The sequence below is a fragment of the Dendrobates tinctorius genome, unplaced genomic scaffold (genome assembly GCF_039654945.1).
Source record: "Dendrobates tinctorius isolate UK_male_01 unplaced genomic scaffold, ASM3965494v1 ptg000129l, whole genome shotgun sequence".
NCBI classification, from domain to species: domain Eukaryota; kingdom Metazoa; phylum Chordata; class Amphibia; order Anura; family Dendrobatidae; genus Dendrobates; species Dendrobates tinctorius.
Window position 1 is genome coordinate 38,403,535 of NW_027361797.1, and position 19,301 is coordinate 38,422,835.

At 44.9% G+C, this 19,301-nt stretch overlaps 1 protein-coding gene across 1 annotated transcript; it reads right to left on the bottom strand.

Annotated features, from left to right (window-relative positions):
- Window positions 1-270: 270 nt before the first annotated feature.
- Window positions 271-10,942, bottom strand: MCM5 (minichromosome maintenance complex component 5). The gene is made up of 15 exons (XM_073543011.1): window positions 10,680-10,942; window positions 8,986-9,112; window positions 8,735-8,863; window positions 7,223-7,395; window positions 6,990-7,145; window positions 6,718-6,884; window positions 4,497-4,668; window positions 3,390-3,501; window positions 3,130-3,273; window positions 2,805-3,047; window positions 2,584-2,696; window positions 2,370-2,498; window positions 1,604-1,746; window positions 1,386-1,513; window positions 271-1,258 (listed from the first exon to the last, which is right to left on the bottom strand). The coding sequence occupies exons 1-15, from the start codon at window positions 10,847-10,849 to the stop codon at window positions 1,157-1,159; spliced, it is 2,208 nt and encodes a 735-aa protein (XP_073399112.1). The 5' UTR covers window positions 10,850-10,942; the 3' UTR covers window positions 271-1,156.
- Between the last annotated feature and the right edge of the window lie 8,359 nt (window positions 10,943-19,301).

Genomic DNA, 19,301 nt, shown 5'->3' on the forward strand with positions numbered 1-19,301 from the left:
TCCTTGATGGGTGGATCCCCTCTCTCCATGGTGCTTTCCTGGGGGATGGAGAGAACAAAACTATATCATCCCTAACCATCTCTGACGTCCCTGGCGGTGACTAGGCCAAGTTGTCATAAACATGTATATGAATTTTTTACTGTTATTATGCTCTGGGATCTGAATACACCTCGGAGCATAACATTTAACTCAAATTTCCCATCCACATTTGACTTTTGGCAGACACAAACAACAGAATACTAGTGAAAGAAATCAGGAAATTTTTAAAAATAAATTATAAAGAAAACATCCATAACATTTTTATTTGCTTTTTAAGAACATGTTATTTTTGAGTAGATGCTCAGAAATAGAAGCGTACTAATCCTTACAACGAACATGTCACATGTAGGCTATTATCTAATGTTAAAGGGAACGTGTCACCCGGCATTCAAATCAGGGGCTAATCTACATCATTCTAATGCTGTAGATAAGCCCCCGATGTAACCTGAAAGATAAGAAACACTTTAGTCCAGTGCCTCCCATCTTCATACGATGTCGCCCTCTTCTTCACTTCCTGTAGTGGCTCCGGCACACTGCTCTGCTGAGGGCAGAGCAGAATACTGCAGTGCGCAGGCGCCGGACCTCTCCCGACACTTGCGCACTGCAGGACTCTGCACTGCCCTCAACGTGCGCCGGAGCTACTACAGGACAGGAAGAAGGGGACAGCATCGTATGAAGATGGGAGGCCCCGGATCACGACACCCATCGGACTGGACCACCCCCTCCGGTGAGTATAACCCAACGTGTATCTTTCAGGTTACATCGGGGGCTTAGCTACAGCATTACAGAATGCTGTAGATAAGCCTCTGATGTCAATGCCGGCAGCTGATGCAAAAAAAAAAAAAAAAAAAAAAAAAAAAAAAAAAAAAGGGAGGGTGACAGATTCCCTTTAACTCATACAGAAGAAAGTAGCCACTCTTCTTAGGTCGCTTCTATACATGAACCTTTATTAATCACTCTGACCTATAGATTTTGCAGAATTAGGAGCTGGCTTTAAGTATATTTACATAGAGAACTATCCAAGTCCTCCTAGCGTGAAGTTACACGACTTCAATACTGTCGCTGGAGTACGAGCAGTCCAGTACTCTTTGGTGCAGGGTGGGTCGACTCGTTCATATTACTTAATGCGGAACAGGACTTTACGCTGAAGTCGATGTTGAATTTCTCCACGTCTCATCATCAGATGCAGAACCCTGTGAATCGCATGTTCTGGGTATTTCTAGAAACCAAACAAAACACAAATGTAAAGTCTGGCCAACACTACTACTGAATTAGATGTATAACCAAAACAGTCTCCTGGTATCGGTCCTGACACTTTCATTATTTTTAGTTTCCATCATTCTCACCTGTTTAAGAAAATCTTGGATGATGCTGTGCTCAGAAACCTGAGAACCAATTGCAAACCTTCTCTTCATCTGCTTCTCAATACGAGAGAGCATTTCCTGGTCCTCTTGTGTGGTGAATCCTTCTACTCCTGAATAGGGATGAACGGTTCTTATAGTATTACATATGGCCGACACATAATTGCCATGTAACTATAGATGTGAAAGTGGTTTACACTTACCAGAGAGACTTCCTGACATGGCTGCATCCAGTGTGGACACCTGGAACAAACGCAGTGCCTCTTCTACATCAGTTTCAGTGGCAAAGGGCTGCAATTTCATTTTGCTGAGAGATTCTGAAATTCGGACGATGGCTTCCAATTGCCTGCAGATTAATCACTGATATTTATACAAAAAAAAAAAAAAAACCCACATTCACGCACTTTCTAAGATTCCTAAGTCACAGTCACTGAAGACTTGTCAAGAAGTTGGAGACAAGTAGAGAATAATAAAAAAAAAAAAGAAATTCCAAGTGGCCTATCAATTTCCTAATTGGCAATTTTTTTTTTTGGCTGAGATTTGTTATATTGGCTGCTACTTTAACAGGTGAGATAGATGGAAGATCTGAAACGTAAACCACTTGGGATTGAACATTCCCTATTGGTCCTCAAACATTAGATGGCTGTTCAACGCAGGTTCAGCGGACAGCCATCTCAGTCTTCACTCCCATATACAGGAGCGCTTGCTAAGCAAAGCGCTCCTGTGCCCTATATGATCGTGGAGCCATCTCTGGGAGAACAAAGCAATTGGCATTGTGTTCAACATTTCTCCTGACAATCAAATGTCCGGTGCCCCCTATAAACAAATATTGCAACTTTTCATGCAGCCAGAATCTAAAAATGGTAAAAATAAGATTTCAATCTGTGCTTGAGGATAAATGATAACATTTAAAATGTTGCTTGAGAAGAAAGTGCATACAATAGTATAATAGTAGACTTCTGGTCACACCTGACAGTTATGGGAATGCTGGATCTCTTCTCACTCTCCCTCTCATGGTCACGTGCTCCACTCCTCATGAGGACATAACGATTTTTAAGCTTCTCAGCTGCTTCCACTGACAGACGCGGTCCACATTTACTATACATCAGGACATAAAAACACAAATAACTATACAGAAGTCTTATAGTTGCATTGAAACGGCAACAGACAGGACATTACTTACGTTCTGCAGTAAGCAATGTATTTCTTCAGAGTGTTAAGATCCACCTCTCCCTCTACAGACTGAGTCTGTGTCCGTGCGCTAAGATGGACGTTCATCACGTGTTTAGCAAGGGTCTGAAGGGGACACAGTGGGGAAAAAGATTAAAAACACAGGAGGATGTACAAAATTTACTGTAAAGGAAGAGCTCTAATCTGCATTACTGATAATGTGCTCATTCTCACCATATCCCTCTGCTCATTGTGTTCATCCTTGACAATGAAGATCATGTCAAATCTTGACAAGATGGTGGGCATGAAGTCAATGTTCTCTTCGCCCTTTGTATCATCCCATCGGCCGTACACCGAATTGGCAGCTGCGAGCACGGAGCAGCGAGAGTTCAGGGTAGTTGTGATGCCGGCTTTTGCAATGGAAATAGTCTGCTGCTCCATAGCCTCATGGATGGCAACTCTGTCATCCTCTCGCATCTGAAAGTTTGATTTCAACGATTAAAAGAACTGAAGATTAAGTCACCATAAAATGCTTCTACCTGATTTCCCAGAAGGTTACCTTATCAAATTCATCAATGCAAACGACTCCTCCGTCTGCCAACACCATGGCACCTCCCTCCATAATGAAGTTACGGGACACAGGATCCCTCATGACTGAAGCAGTCAAACCAGCCGCACTGCTGCCCTTACCAGATGTATAAACCTGCAATAGTAAAGTAAAGCCAAATTAGCAGCAGATACACACAGGACATATCCTAGTCATATGTGCTGTGCAGAACGAATCGAGTATTCACACCACACGTAGGAAATGCTTCTTACCCCAATAGGGGAACACCGCTCCACAAACTTAAGCAGCTGAGACTTGGCAGTACCGGGGTCTCCCAACATCAGCAGGTTGATATCTCCTCTACGTGTTAGTCCATCAGGTAGCCTGAAGAGGAAAAAATGAAAAACATTGTGTCCTATCACAATATATACTAAGCAAATAATGCAAATTGAGGCCTCTAAACCTGACACTTCAATGGGACTGATATTTACTAAAGTTTTCTAAATTCTAAAAACAGACTAGTCTTATACGCCAAGTTTAGTTTAATAAATTGGTACACTGTTTTGACTGTCTAGTCCAATTTCACACCAACTACGAGTTGGCTTACATTAGTCATAGCAAACACTGGCATACAGGATTGTGATTTCAGACTTGTCCTTCTCAGATCTTTTTCTCATGTGCCACATAGGTGAACAGTTAAAAACTGCTTATTAAGCTGCTAAAGACCTGTGACAATATCATTGGTCTGGTGCATATGTATGGAGTGTGGTCAGGAGCTGAGGCAGCTCCATAGACGATAGGTGCAGATTATGTCAGCTGAGCTCTGATTGCTGCTTTTTAAAGAGAATGTCAGCACCGAATGACTGTTCAAACCAAGCACAGGCCATATAGTTGCGTGGTCAGACATTAAAGTGCAGCTTCCCACTTGTCCATCTTTCTGTGCCCTTTTCTGGCTCAATGAAGTCAGAGCTCTCAAACAAGAGGGACGGGGTAGAAAGAAAACAAGCAGGTGGAAAGGTGTACTTACAAGTTTAGCCTCATCATCATGCACCGAGTGGCTGTACTGGGATTGAATAGTCATTCTGTGCTGACAATCTAACCATTTAATTTAGAGGCCGCTGTCAATCTCTTGCCAGCCATTTAAAATGATTAACTGGTGGTGTGACGTGCTAATTTATTACATCTGAAGATCCTTGTCGCCACCATGTTTGTACACCCATGAAGCCATGCTCCATAGATTAGTTAATATAACATACCACAATACTGAATTGACAGCCCCAATGTGTATCATCTGCATCAGCCAAAATATATCCCTGTAATTTAACCAGAACATTTTAAACCACAGCAGCAGCACATATTTAATAGTGCCTGATGTGTACCTTTTACGGGATCCACCGAAGAGTAGACATGCAATCGCCTTTTTAATGTCCGTGCTGCCATAAATTGACGGAGCAATACTTTTAGCAATTGTTTCATAAATGTCTGGTTTAGAAGCGAGACGTCTGAAATCCTCTTCTTCTTGAGGAGACACCGTACAAGCTGCACTCCTTCCTATGGAAAATAAAACATAAGACTATAGCGGCTCCTACTCAATTAGGCTAAATGCACACGTAGCAGAAAATTTCTGCTCAAAAACCTGACACCCTTGCCAGAAACCGCACTTTTTTTCTGCGGCGTTTATGCGTTTTTTCCCGCAGCGGTTTCAAAACGCATGGAACAAGCCAAAACCGCGGAAAATTCCGCAAAATTAATGAGCATGCTGAGTTTACCGCAATGCGTTTTTTTCGCGGTAAAAAACGCATCAATGTGCACAAAAAGTGCAAAATGCATAGAAGTGACTGGGAAGCTTATTTTTAGCGGTTTTATAGTGAAAACTGCTAAAAAAACGGTGTGTGAACACAGCCTTAAGGTCAGAATATTTCACCATTACTCCCAAAAGTAGACACGTCCATCCTCCTATTTTAGTAAACACTTATGTTAATAAGGACAAGCCCTTTTGTTATAAATACATTGGACTGTTACTTGTTACCTCTCCTGAATTTAGAAATAAACTGCAAATTTAGGGTATGTGCACACTACATCTTTCAGGTGGGTGAACCGAGGAAGTTTATCAAAAGGAAGATTCTTCAGGAGACAGTCATGTGTCTTTATAGTTTTTATGCAATCTTTTGGGCTGCCAACCGTTTATGGTTTTTTGGGGCATCATATTTACTATTTTTTTTTCCCCCCTCTAATCGACCATTAATAAACCATTAGCAGTTTTTCAAGCGCTGGCAAAACGCTTAGAGATGCCCAGGCACTTCCAAGCCTTTGCATTGACTACTATTATAAAGTACAAAGCGTCTTCAGAGCTTTAAAAAAAACCAAAACAAAACCACAGTCGGAGCACTTGAACAGCTAAGCATCTTTGTAAACCTAAAGAGGTTTAAGGACTAACGCCTGACCACATGAACAGCAAATAACATAGAAATGTGCATGTTCATTATTTTGAGCGTATAGCGCTTTTTCAGGCGAGTTTCAGAGCAGAACCACCTGAAAAAGACGTGTGCAAATGTCCTTATAATATTACAATTTCTCTTCTCAAAAGGAGGTACCCACAATCTGACAGCAACTACTGGTCAGTCTACAGGTATAACCCCCACCCCAACTCATACCACCCAATTGTCAAATTATACGTAATTTCTTCCAGTAGAAATGGCACAATGTAGAGTTTTATGAAGAGATGCTGCTGAATTGATGAGCCCTCTTACTCTGGTTTCGCCTGCATGTAATAAATTGTACAATTTTCCAATTGGAGACATGATTCAAGACTTCTGATTTCAGTCATTTAAGAAGGCAATGCAGATAAAAATGTGTTCTGGTCACAAGATGTAGCTGGAGTGACTGGTGAAGACTATATGGGCAGGGTCTTGCAATCCATTCCCAAGCTACATGCGCTTATTTGCATGGATTTCTAGGTAGCACCTCAGTGTTGCCTGCACACTTGCGTACTTGCTCGCTCCTGCCCCTAGTGTTAATATCACAGTCTTTTGCTGAATCATGAAGACCCCTGCGACTGAGTAGTGTTGCATTTCAATAAAAAGATGTCCATCATTCATCATAAGATGGACACCTTAGAGAAACGTCTGCCACCCAAAAGTTCATTTTTGTTAAGTCCGCCATTTTTAAAGGGATGCGTTAACATCTGAATAGTCCTATCGGCTTCATACTGAAGCTTAGTCTAGAATCCCCCCACATTGTTGCCTTAGGCCGGTTTCACATTGGTGTTTCATGCAGCAACGTCGGCCTGCGCACGGCCGCCGCTAAGCCCTGCCCCCTGACGGTGCACCGACCTTCGCCAAACGCACAGTGTTTGCATTTTGGTGCGCTCAGCGCACCGTCAAAAAGACGCATACGCCGGAAAACACATCTGTGCACGGCCTGCGTCCCCAATGCTAAAGATAGGGGACGCAGGTCGCATGCAGCGTCATGCGCCCATAGGCGGAGCTACCGGAGGAGGCGCGACAGGGGGCAGGGCTTAGTGGCGGCCGTGTGCACGCCGAAGCTGCTGCATGAAACGCCGATGTGAAACTGGCCTTAGACAAGTACACGATCACTCACCTGTGCCTTCTGTATCTACTTGGATACCGACAACCCGGATATAGGAGCTCCGGATACCCACTCCTACTCTGTCACGACCTTTAGTGGATGTTTTGCCAGTTTTACGAATTGAATAAATGCCCATAATTGTCACTCTATTCCCCGGAACAACTTTGTCACAGAGATACCTAGAAAGTGAGGTTTTTTTGTAAAAACACAAAAAAAAAAAGACTAAATCAGTATAAGGAAGCTGGAGGGCACTGTCTCGGGTTTTCCAAGAAGTGGAACCTCACCTGTCACAGTACAGTTGCATGTGGCGGGGCAGCTCTCCGTGGGGCACAGCATCTGGAGACTCCTGAAGTTTTAGTGTCTGAAAATCCACACATTTACATTTGTCCGGTATAATGTAGTATGGATCCAGAGGACACTTTGGCCGACCTGCCTGCTCACTGTGAGTGATAGAAAGAACGTGAGTACAAGGAGGTGTGTGAAGAGACACTTGAGATGCCATGTATGATGAACGTACGTGTTGCACTTTCGTGGCATGGCGTAACCCTCCAAGCCTGGTCGCACGGGAATGTTACTGATCGTGTTCCTGCAGCTGCGGCACTGGATGGAGATTTTTATAGCTTTGGCTCTCACGGCTGTAGCAGCGATTATTATACCAGGGATCTTCACAAGGTGAGACATCTGCTCTGACTGCGAAAGAAAAATTAAAACGTAGTCGCCAATGAAGTGAAGACGCTGCAAAATCAAAAACCCTCTCAACACAAAAATGACTCCGTACATCTACGCCAGGGTCCACAGGTGAAGAGCACGCTCAGGAGCTGAGGGTGCTCCACACGTAGCAGATTCCAGCTGTGTTTTACAGTCGGCATATGCCTGTAACAGCAAAAAATGTATAACGTTAAAAAAAAAAAAAAAATGATTTTAATAAGCATTACCTTACACAGGAAAAAAAAAAAAATATATATTTTGGTCTGACTTTTACAGACATGGAGATACCAATTAATGTAAACAATGTACACTGTGTGAGAAAGAAAAAAAAAAAAGCCAGAATAAGTTTTTTTTTAGCTACTGATCCTTAAAAAAATGAAACAAAATTGATCAAAACATTGTGTGGTATCTATAAACTACAACTCAGATTGCATAAACACTCCCTAAAAATTACGGGTCTAAAAACGACAAATCACTTTTATTTCTAAACATCTGAAATAACTTTAGCCACTAAAAATAACACTTTCGTATCACCAGAATCATACTATCCTGAATAATTAGGCTAACAAGTCATATTTACTGCACAGTGAACAGTAAAAACTAGAAGCAAAAAAAAGCTTATTTTTTTACCGTTCCACCACACGTGGAAGTTTTATTTCTACCAGTATATTGAATTGTAAAATGAATGGTGTCCATCAAAACTACAACTCACCCAGCGGATAAAACAATCACAACAAGCCCCCTTTTACGGTTATATGGACTGAAGCACAAAAAAAATAACGTTAGGGCTCATGGAACGGGAAGATGAAACCAAAAAATAAAAGTCTGCAAAGTTAAACTTAAAGCGGATGTCCACTACTCCAACTACCCCTTGTCACTCACTATATTCCTCCTTAGAAAATAACTGCTATAACTCACGTTCTGTGCCATCACCAATCCAGCCATGTCCGCACTGGCTCTCCCAGGACTCCCTTGACATTGTCATCTGATGTGGCCAATCACTGTCCCTTCCTTCAGACAAACTAAATTGATGAAAATGTGTGATGCGACAGCTCTCACTTACTCTGGATGTCCGTTACATCCAAATGAGGAGACACTGAAGATTGGCCATATCATGTGTGTGTCAAGGGAGCCCCGGGAAAGCCAGCGCGGAATGGCACAGGCACTGTAGTTTAGTATAGGTGTTATTTTACTTTGGGGGGGGCAAACAATGATTGAGAAGGGGGTCAAAGTAGTGTACAACCCCTTTAAAAAAATAAATAATCAAGGAGATGACAGCTTCTTTGAAATCAAACAGAACAAACAGCAGCATTAGGAATACCTTCAGGCTCCGAATGTTTGCAGGATTGGCATCAGAGCGAAGCATGACCTGGATCTCTTGCACAGCTTCTTCCCCTGCAGGACGCGGACGGGTCACCTCGTCAGCCACCTCCTGAGCTGCTTCCTCAAGCTAAAAAACACGGCATCGAGAACAGAACAGGTCAATAGACGTCATAACCGAACATACTAGAGCTCCGGCAGGAGAGAATCATTCCAAGAAGCTGTACACTGCTCCAGCAGGATATTACTTACCAGCTGAAGGTGTTCTGTTGGCTGTTTATACAGATAATCTGCAAGTTCCTCATCAAAACTGGCCAGATCTTCCATCTCCACCTCGATCCAGTACTCTCCCAGGTTGTAGTGACGCTTGAGTTCATCTCTGAAATCAAAGAGCAGCAGTTACAATCCACCAACAGGACGGCCCTGCCCAGTGACAACCCTACTGTATGAGGCTGTGAGTTCAGTCTGTCCTAGGCATTGTGGCCTGTATACGGACCGCAAAATACGCCCGTCTGAACCCGGCCTAAGGCTCTGCTCACATCACATTTAATGCAACTGTTAACAGGAGTTGAGCTGCACTTACCACGCTCCTCCAGGAGGTCCCTGGTAGGACATGTGCATAAAGGAGTTTTAAAGGGGTTGTCCGGCCTTAGGCTTCAAGTCCACAGTCCCTAGTATGCCTTGCGTACTTCCAGTCACATTCAAACTAGACGTGTCCAGATTCACTCAATACACTAAAGGCCCCGTCACACTAAGCGACTTACCAGCGATCCCGACACCGATATCAAGTCAGGATCGCTAGTAAGTCGCTATGTGATCGCTGGTGAGCTGTCACACAGACAGCTTCACCAGCGATCTGCACAGCGATGCCGATCGCTTGCTATCGCTGTAAAAAATAGAATCAAAATAAAAAATATAGTTATTCTCACCTTCCGACGTCGCGTTCAGCCATCCTGCCTCTCTCCACGCTCCGGTCCCAGTGATCCTTTGCATGACCGCGAGACTGTTATCCCGTGACATCTCGCGGTCATTCGTGCAAAGGATCACTGGGACCGGATCGTGGAGAGAGGCAGGATGGCTGAACGCGACGTCGGAAGGTGAGGATAACTATATTTTTTATTTTTTTTTTTACACCTGATCGCTGGTCTCCCGCGATGCGTGCTGGCCAGCGGGAGACCAGCGACCAAAGAAATGTCCAGAGGTTTCTTCCAGCGATACCGGCAGGGGGGCCGCTCGCTGATCTCTGTCACACACAGCGATCTCGCTGTTACGTCACAAAAGTTGTGACTCAGCAGCGATCTCGCTACCGAGATCGCTTAGTGAGACGGGGCATTTAAATCGAGCAAGGCCGCAAACGTTTAGTCGTCACGTAACTGAAAGTATGCAAATCACACGTGCAGTCACGTGACCAGCGCTGGCAAATCCTCGCACTCAAGTCTGCTGGCAGAGTGACTGCAGACTTGTAGTCCAAGGTCAGAAAACCCATTTAAGTGACTGGTGCTGTCAATCAGTGGGGTGCAGCAGGAGGCTGGGCGGTAGAATGACAACCCCAATATAAGAGATTTTAGGAATACCCCTTTATTAAAAACTGATCCCTGGGGGTCCCTCCAATCACAAGGGTCCCCTGTATGTAGGCTCTCAGTCCAGCCTATGGGGCTGGCACAGGCTGCACTGCTCATCTCTCTCCAGTAGCCCCATATGTACACTACTGGCCCAATCACAACCACCTAACTGGTGGTCTCCAGCAATCAAGACCCCTTATTACCCAGTGACAGCACATATCTGACATTGCTTCCACCATTACTAGAATTACAACACAAAAAAACACTCTACAATCACGTCTGACAACAGATTCAATTACAAACAGATCAGATCGGCCGATCATCCATAAGCGACCTACAAATCATCACTATCGGCGCAGCTCCACATTGTGTGCCCGACCAGACCTGTATTTATAGGTGAAGCCGGTGCGGTCGGTGCCATAGCGATACTGCCGCAGGAATTCTTTAAAGCGCTTCTTCAGCTGCGACTTCTTGGCCTGTCCTTCATCGCCGGCCTGCTGCTCTCCTCCGAAGCTGTCGCTGTAGAAAACACCGGCATCGTCGAAGCCGGACATGATAATAAAAGCGGGAGAAAAGGAAAAGACGGCGACCTCACCAGCAGCCGAAAGCGCGCGAAAGACGTCTTTTCGCGCCAAAGTAGATTCGGCGCCACAAGGAGAAACACGCCCACTCTTGAATCCTATTGGTTACTGACACGGCTGTCCGGGGGGGGGGGGGGAAAGATTAAAGGGGTGTGGTTTAAGCAGTGAATTGCAGTGCGCATGCGTTAACATTCTCCATTGACAGCATTTCAGGCGCCATTTTGTTGGAGGCCAGAGAACTTGTAGCTTAGAAAATGTCGGACGCCGTAGCTCAAGTCTTGGTAGCTGGAGATTTATTGAAACAGGTTTACATATGATATAACGTATGAGAAAAAAATGACCAAATGATACATCGCACCAACATTTACCTCAGCATTTTCATAGATATTGGCGTTAGTGGTGCTTCCACTGACGTTTACCTCAGCGCTTTCACAGACGTTGGTGGGGCTTTCACAGACACTGTCGCTAGTGGGACCTTCACAGGCGTAAGTGAGACTTCCTCAGACGTTGTTAGTAGTGGCTCTTTCACAGACATTGTCGCTAGTGGGACCTTCACAGGCGTGAGACTTCCTCAGACGTTGGTGGGGCTTTCACAGACACTGTCATTAGTGGGGCTTCCACAGACATTGTCGTTAGTGGGGTTTCCACAGACATTGTCGCTAGTGGGACCTTCACAGGCGTAAGTGAGACTTCCTCAGACGTTGTTAGTGGGGCTTTTAGAGACACTGTCATTAGTGGGGCTTTCACAGACATTGTCGTTAGTGGGGCTTCCACAGACATTGTCACTAGTGGGACCTTCACAGACGTTAGTGAGGCTTCCACAGACGTTGTTGCTGGGGCTTTCACAGACACTGTTGTTAGTGGGGCTGTCATTGTTCCACTCCTCAGGGTGTCTGGGATGTAGTTACTGATGGCTTAGCTGTTCAAGTCTGGTACAGGGTGTGCTGATGCTGCCAGTACTTTGACAGTATGACCTTCCAGTCTGGTTCCCAGGTGTGATGAGCTGTTGGTGCATTTATTGACAGCTCGATTAGCCAATCTGTGACTGGGAGGCGTTGGCTGTCTCAGGTGCTCACTAGCTTGGGTAAATGAAATGCCTACTTAAGTGAGCAGCTTCTCCCAGAACACTGCCAGATGTACAGTACATTCATTATGTGAGGGTTGTGCTTTGTGCAGCCTGTGTCTTGAGTTTTATATGCTTGATCTGTTGCTGGTCTTTGTTCTGACCATATGTAGGAAGAGAGGCCTCCGCCGAGTACCCGGGCTGGAACCAAGGGGACCGTCTTCCAGGTTCCTGGGGTATCTGTTTCCAGGGAGCAGAGCTAGGGAATGGACTGCTGAGAATTACAGGACAGTTTGGGGGAGGAGTCCAGAGAAGAGGGGAGGAGACGGCCAGACTGTGTGAGTCAGCAGAATGGAGGAGAAGGAGGTGGAGACGTGGGGAGGGCCAGAGAGCGAGAGCCACAAGGAGCTTCTAGAGAGGAGGACAGCGACAGGAGGGAGACTCTTGGTGGACCGCAGGGAGACGGTGCTGAGCTTACTGACAAAAGACTGCTGCTTCACTCCAGCTCTTGGCTGCGGCCTACTCGCAGCCGTCTGTGGCTGACGCCGCCTCCCTCCAGCGGCCTCCTCGCTACTGCCCGCAGCTGCCACCGCCCCGCTCCAGTCCGCGGTAGAGACTGGGCCTGTGCCCACTGCGGATCCTCCAGTGCGGCCTCAGACTGCGCCTGTGGCCTATCAACCGCCACTTATCACCGCCGCTGTCAGTCCCTGTCAGGGAGTTGCGGCCTTCACTCTCCCCACTCCCAGGCGGTATCCCGCTGCCTCCGCTGGGGGACATCCCGCCAAAGAACTCTCTGCGAGCCTGTTGTGCCCCTACTCCTGGGCGTCGGAACGCCCAAAGACTACGCCAGATCTTCAGCGGCTGGGCCCAGTGGCTGCGACGCAGACACACCGTGGAACAGAACGCCGAGGGACGTCAGGACGGATAAGTGATACATAGTGACTAAGGACCCGTAGTCGGCCATTCCGCGGCCATATAGTGACCGGTCTTTGCCGGATTAGTCGTGTTCTCCCAATCCTTGTGTATTGTGTATTGACTCCCTGTGAGGTCAACTACTGTTATTCTGTTGGTTGCGTAACAATAGCCCTGATAGGAACTGAAGGAGTTAAATTGAGTTCTGTCTATGTTGCATTCTCTTGTTTAAAACCTTATCTGTTCTTCGAGGAGATGTCTCAGACATCTCCCTTGTGAACCAAGGTCAAATACCTCTGCTTTTTCGCCTAAGTGACTTTCTTTGTAGAAAGCAAGTTGTAAAATCATTTGTACTGCGCATGTCTGTAAATGTCTAAATTCTTTACTATAAAAGACGGAAGCCTAACTGATAAGCCAGAGGCGTCTTGGCAGGCATCCCGAGTGGTATTATACAGCTTGTGTCTGTGTTATCCTTCTCGACGGAGCAATCAATTAGAGACATATGATGCCTCACACCTAAGAACATCGGTCCTTCAGATGAAAGAGTAATCTGAGGGATCCCGACAGTTTCCTGGCGCCCGAAACAGGGACCTGATATAGGCACCTCTCCAAAACTACCCGATCTACAGACCACTCCAGTTACTGATGAAATTGTGAACAGCAGACCTAAACACCTGGCCAGGTAAGAGATCAATTTTTCTCTTCTCTGCTCTTCATAATCTATCATTATAACTAAGGTCCGTATAAAGGGGAATCTAGTAGAGGAGGGGGCCGTAAAATCAGGTCCATATAAGAACTCTGAGGAAATCGGGTGTGACACGCATATGTAATTTCTGCTCGAATGAGAGGTTACTGTAGGTTCTGTCTGTGCACAGCTATTTTTAGAAAAAGAGCTGATGCAAATCAAAATGGGAGAGGTCTGACATTACGGAATATAAGGCTGGGTGAACAGTTCATACTGCGCAGCCCGGACGGACAAGTTTTTCACAATAGACGGTTCCGCACTAGAAATAGAGGAGGTTGTTGAATGGCTACTTTGATTTGAAGGACTGTGAAAAGTAGACAAATAAGCTGCACAGTAGGTATTCGTTCAAAGAGTGGTGATATTGCCTAACTGGGTCATGTGACAGCGTCCTTTCGGGGAGGTCACCGCCTAAGCTTAAATCAACACCCTTTACGAATAAACCTTGTGACAGATAAGAGTGTGACCGAATGAGCACAGGACCGTGAAATGAGCCTGTGACAGGATATGACTGAAGAACCCCAGTAGATGGACACTTTATTTACAATCCTGTGTGTTGTGGGAGTATTTCTGTTCGGATGCTACATAGCATATAAGTACACGAAACACGTAGTACACCGAGGAACAGACACTCCATTTAGCCTGTTAGCACCTTAGGAAGAAGGTAACGAGGTATAGTAGAGCCTAGTCTTGAGCTTACCCAATACACCACCTAAGGCAGGGGACTAACAGGAAGACAACAAGAGAAACAGGATAAGAATAAAAGATAAAATGGGGAACAGTCAGGGAAAGACACCTGAAGAAGGAAATCGGTTATGTGATATAATTGAGGATAGATATGGAAGTAGTGCAGCAAAGAACCTGGAAAAAGTATTAATCAAATCCAAAGTGCAAGATAGGCAGGCTGTGTGAATCCTTGTATATATGTCTATGAGAACCTCTGAATAAGATGAGAGATGAGTAATTGAGTAATGATATAGTTCGTGTTATATGTGGCATTACATTGTAAAGTTTCCTGAATGCATTTGGCCAGAAAAAGGGCAAGGCATGGTTAATCTCATTATACAGTTATCTGCCCTTACAGTGAAATCCCGTGATTTTGAGTTTCTTTGTAGAAATTGATTTTGATAAGTCTAAAGAACTACAGAATTCTGTGAAGGACGACACTGCATTCTGATGGGAGGGGGGAATGATACCGCTGCATAGTTTTTCTTCTCCCTTCGCTCTTATCTCTGCTGAGTGTGAGCTGTGCTCAAAATTCTCTGTAATTCTATCCGTAAGGTACGCGCTGAAAGATTTGTGCATTTTAAAGCAACAGTACTTAATTGAAGATTGGAAGTTAAAAGTAAGATATGGTGCCTAATTTAGAAGGGAATTGTAAGTGATTGCTTGGTCATTAATGTGTTTGAACCTGCTTCTAGTTGTGTGATTGATTTGTATAGCAAATTGTGTCAAATTACAAGAGACAGAGAAGGAAGGAAGCAGTAAAACAAGTGGGACAAATATTGAAAAAGGCAAAAATACCAGAGTGTGAATGTTTGGATGTACAAAAAGGCACAGACAAGGGAAGAAAATAGCAAGTGAATAAATGATGCTTGAGAATGTGCAGCAGTATGGAAGGTGTATTCTGAATGTTTGATTGACAAAGTGTAACCAGAGACCCAGACAAAACAGATGGACTTGTAAACACTGTGGTCAGACTCAGACAAACCCAGACTGAATAGCTACTTGTGTGACCTGTGCTACTGACCTAAGAGAATTGCACTAAATCCTATCCAGACAAGATCATAAGAAGCTGACATAATAGTGTGGATAGTGGGTAGTGGGGACATTGGCCCTTGAGGAGTAAGCTGACAGTAGACATCAGACGGCCAACCCCATCAGGACCTAGAAGTGTGACTAGAATAAGAAAGATACAGGTGTATTATCCCTGGAGCCCCTCTGACCAGCTAGCTTTGCTGAAGCAGCTGCCTGCCCCTGAAGACCAACCATTCCCGTTTTACAGACACATAAAGGAAGTACAGCAGACATATAAGTGTACCTGGGCAGACCTAGAGAGGTTGGTGAGTTTAAAGGCAGGTGACGCACTAGATCATATAATTAAGACACATACAGATGTGACAAAGAATCAGGCTTGGGGCATGGATGATAAATCTGCACGATCTGGGGACACGTACTGTGAGTCACTAAGACAATGGGCTGCAGTGGAACAATCAGAGCAGTCTGTACTCCTGACTAATGTGGCACAGCAAAAAGGAGAGAGGGTAGAGATATACCTTGGACGGTTACAGCTGAAATGGGCAGACATGGGGTACATTTGCATAAACCCACTTGATGTTAGAATACTGGTGAATGCATTCATTGACGGTATGAACAAAGACTTACGAGACGCAGTACAGACAGCCAGACCTGAATGGAGACATGTAGATCCGAAAGACCTCCTTAAGGTAGCTAAAGAAATTGAGCAAACAAGGACAATAAGACAACCTGTCATGTATGCTGGAGCACAAGGAAAAAAGTGGAGACGTAATAGGGAAGGCATGTGAGATGACACTGACGTTTCTTTTGACAATCTATTCCCCACATGACATCCATGCCATACTCCTACAAGTTCAACCAAAACATCTGTCTATGGCCAGACAGCTCCGACTTGAGTGTGCTCTACTAATTCCTGAGTATGTCACTCCTCAAAAGATGTAACGTTCTGAATCCAGCCACCCTCCTGCCTGTGGATTCAGAAAAGGGGGAATTGGTGACCGTATTGGCAAGTGAGGAAGGATACTTTGACATGACGCATGAACATGTCTGCATAGAACTGATGAGTCAGGAGACAGTTGGGTTTGCACACGTTCATGAAAAACCTGTTCCTAATGCGGACTTTGAGTTTCTTTTTTGTAGATGGCCCCAGATACCACCAGGATGGACGATTCTACACTGGATATGCAGTAGTATCCTCACATGAGGTAATCCGAGCGGAACCACTCTCTCCTCACATGTCGGCGCAGGAGGCAGAGTTGAAGGCACTCACTGAGGCGTGTAGAGCCGCTGCAGGTAAAGTCGCTAATATTTTCACAGATTCGAAGCCCATTAAAAATGCAGAGCTGGTGAAACAATTGATGGAGGCATTGATGTTACCAGTCCAGGTTGGCATTGTCAAGGTAAAAGCACACACAAAGGTGACTCCGTGGAGGTAGAGGGCAATAGAAGGGTGAACGAGGCTGCTAAAATAGCACAAGGCGGCCTAGAGAGAGCAGTGGACGGTGGCGGGGAGTCAGCATATTCCAGCCACATTGGGTCTAGATGTCCTGAAATCCCTCCAGCAAAAGGCTGCCCAAACAGAGAAGGTACACCGGGGGAGACTGGGAGCTGAGCTGAACTCAAATGGAGTATGGGAGAATAAGGATAAAATGTGCCCACCAAAGTCCCTGTTCCCAATCATGGCGCAAGCAGCACATGGCCCCAATCACACCTCAAAAAGTCACATGTGTGCCATGGTAGATGCCTTCTGGATCGCTCCTGGCTTCAGTTGCGCAGCCGCGAAACTTGTACAATCATGCCTCATCTGTGCACAGCACAACCCAGGTAAAACAGTAAAAGTCCCTAAGAAAGCGACACCTAGGCCTCTCTACCCGTTTCAGAGACGGCAGATTGACGACATACAGCTACCAAGGTAGGAGTGTATGTAAATATCCTAGTATGTGTAGATCTCTTCTCTGGATGGCCAGAGGCCTACCCGGTGAAAACGGCTACAGCTCGAGCCACTGCAAAGAAACTGGTGATGGAACTAGTACCACGATTCGGTGTCCCTGAAACAATTGAATCAGACAGAGGTACACACTTTACTGCTGAGGTAATGCAAAATGTAATGCAAATGATAGGTGTAGAACAAGCATTTCATACACCCTACCACCCACAGAGTTCAGGGAAGGTAGAGAGAATGAACGGGACACTAAAATTGAAAATACAGAAAACCATGGAACAAACCCATAAACCATGGCCAGAGTGTCTCCCATTAGCATTATTCTCAGTAAGGTACACACCCACGGGGAAAACTAAACTGTCACCCTTCGAGATACTGTTTGGAAGACCACCGAACACAGGGTTGTACTACCCACAGGTCTTAACACTTAATGTGGATAATTTGGCAAGTTATGTAATCCAGTTGCAAAAGCATTTAACTCAAATGCATTCTCTAGTTTTCTCTTCCATTCCAGATCCAGATAGTGTGGAAGGAACTCACTGTCTACAACCTGGTGATTACGTATATGTCAAGAAACACTCCAGAAAGACCCTTGAACCCCGATATCAAGGACCTTACCAAGTACTCCTAACAACGCCTACTTCTGTTAAGTTGGAAGGACGACCAACCTGGATCCACGCATCACATTGCAAACTAGCCACAGGAATTAACAAAGCATAAGAGTGCATAATGTTTTGGTTTGGTTTTGTTGCATTATCTGTAATAATGGTAGCTGCGTGGGACAATCTAAATTCTCCAATGTCCTTGAATAATAAGTTTATACAACATCATGAAAAATTACTGAATGATTGGTCAAATCATTTGCTGGATCTGCACACATTCACCAGTATCAGCCACTAGTATTCCGTTCCTTGTTATTCCTATGTCACCCGAGGAATTAATTGCCTGGACCAGTTGTTCTGATACACTTGCTAATAATGCCACAAATAATGTGAAGTTATGGAACACAACTGTTGGAATACCTATTGTGGGATGGGTAGGATACCCTTGGTGGCAGGGTAATCTTTCAGGAAGTAATACATACCTTCAATATCTGGCATATAAAGGGGGGGCTTGGGTACCCAGGAATAGAACTCGATTAACCTACCCGGGGCAAATTCCAATGTATGGTCTACAAGTTAGTTTTAATGTAACTTCCCACTCTACTGATGCCTTCAAACCAATACTGCTAGAAAGAAGGTTGCATAACACGTCCTGGGAGTATTCCAATTTATTTCCCCAGGGCAATAATGAAACTTGTTTTAATATTTCAGGTAATATACCTTGCAACGAGTCATCTGGATATGAGAAAGGAACTCCCACCTGTGGAAATCCCGATGTTTCAGGTTGACATCTCATTTCTGGTATGAAGGAGCGTACTCTTGCAATGATGGATGTGGCTTCAGTATCTGGGGGATGGAGAAGGTAGAAGACCTGTCTCCCTTGGGCAACCCGTCGGCCTGGGATAGTACCTGGTGAACGAGCCACTATCCGCTGTTGTTGCAAGATCCAGTGTTCCAGATTGTGGAAAATGAAGATGTCAAAGGGGGGAATGATAGGAACTGAAGGAGTTAAATTGAGTTCTGTCTATGTTGCATTCTCTTGTTTAAAACCTTATCTGTTCTTCGAGGAGATGTCTCAGACATCTCCCTTGTGAACCAAGGTCAAATACCTCTGCTTTTTCGCCTAAGTGACTTTCTTTGTAGAAAACAAGTTGTAAAATCATTTGTACTGCGCATGTCTGTAAATGTCTAAATTCTTTACTATAAAAGACGGAAGCCTAACTGATAAGCCAGAGGCGTCTTGGCAGGCATCCCGAGTGGTATTATACAGCTTGTGTCTGTGTTATCCTTCTCGACGGAGCAATCAATTAGAGACATATGATGCCTCACACCTAAGAACATCGGTCCTTCAGATGAAAGAGTAATCTGAGGGATCCCGACAGCCCTAACGGCATTTATCTATAAAA

Excerpts from the sequence above, each read along its gene's own strand:
- MCM5 (XM_073543011.1), bottom strand. The coding sequence starts at position 10,849 with ATGTCCGGCTTCGACGATGCCGGTGTTTTCTACAGCGACAGCTTCGGA. Across the intron at positions 1,514-1,603 it reads CATGTCAGGAAGTCTCTCTG|GAGTAGAAGGATTCACCACA; the intron begins GTAAGTGTAAAC and ends ATCCCTATTCAG. Across the intron at positions 1,259-1,385 it reads TCCAAGATTTTCTTAAACAG|AAATACCCAGAACATGCGAT; the intron begins GTGAGAATGATG and ends TTTGGTTTCTAG.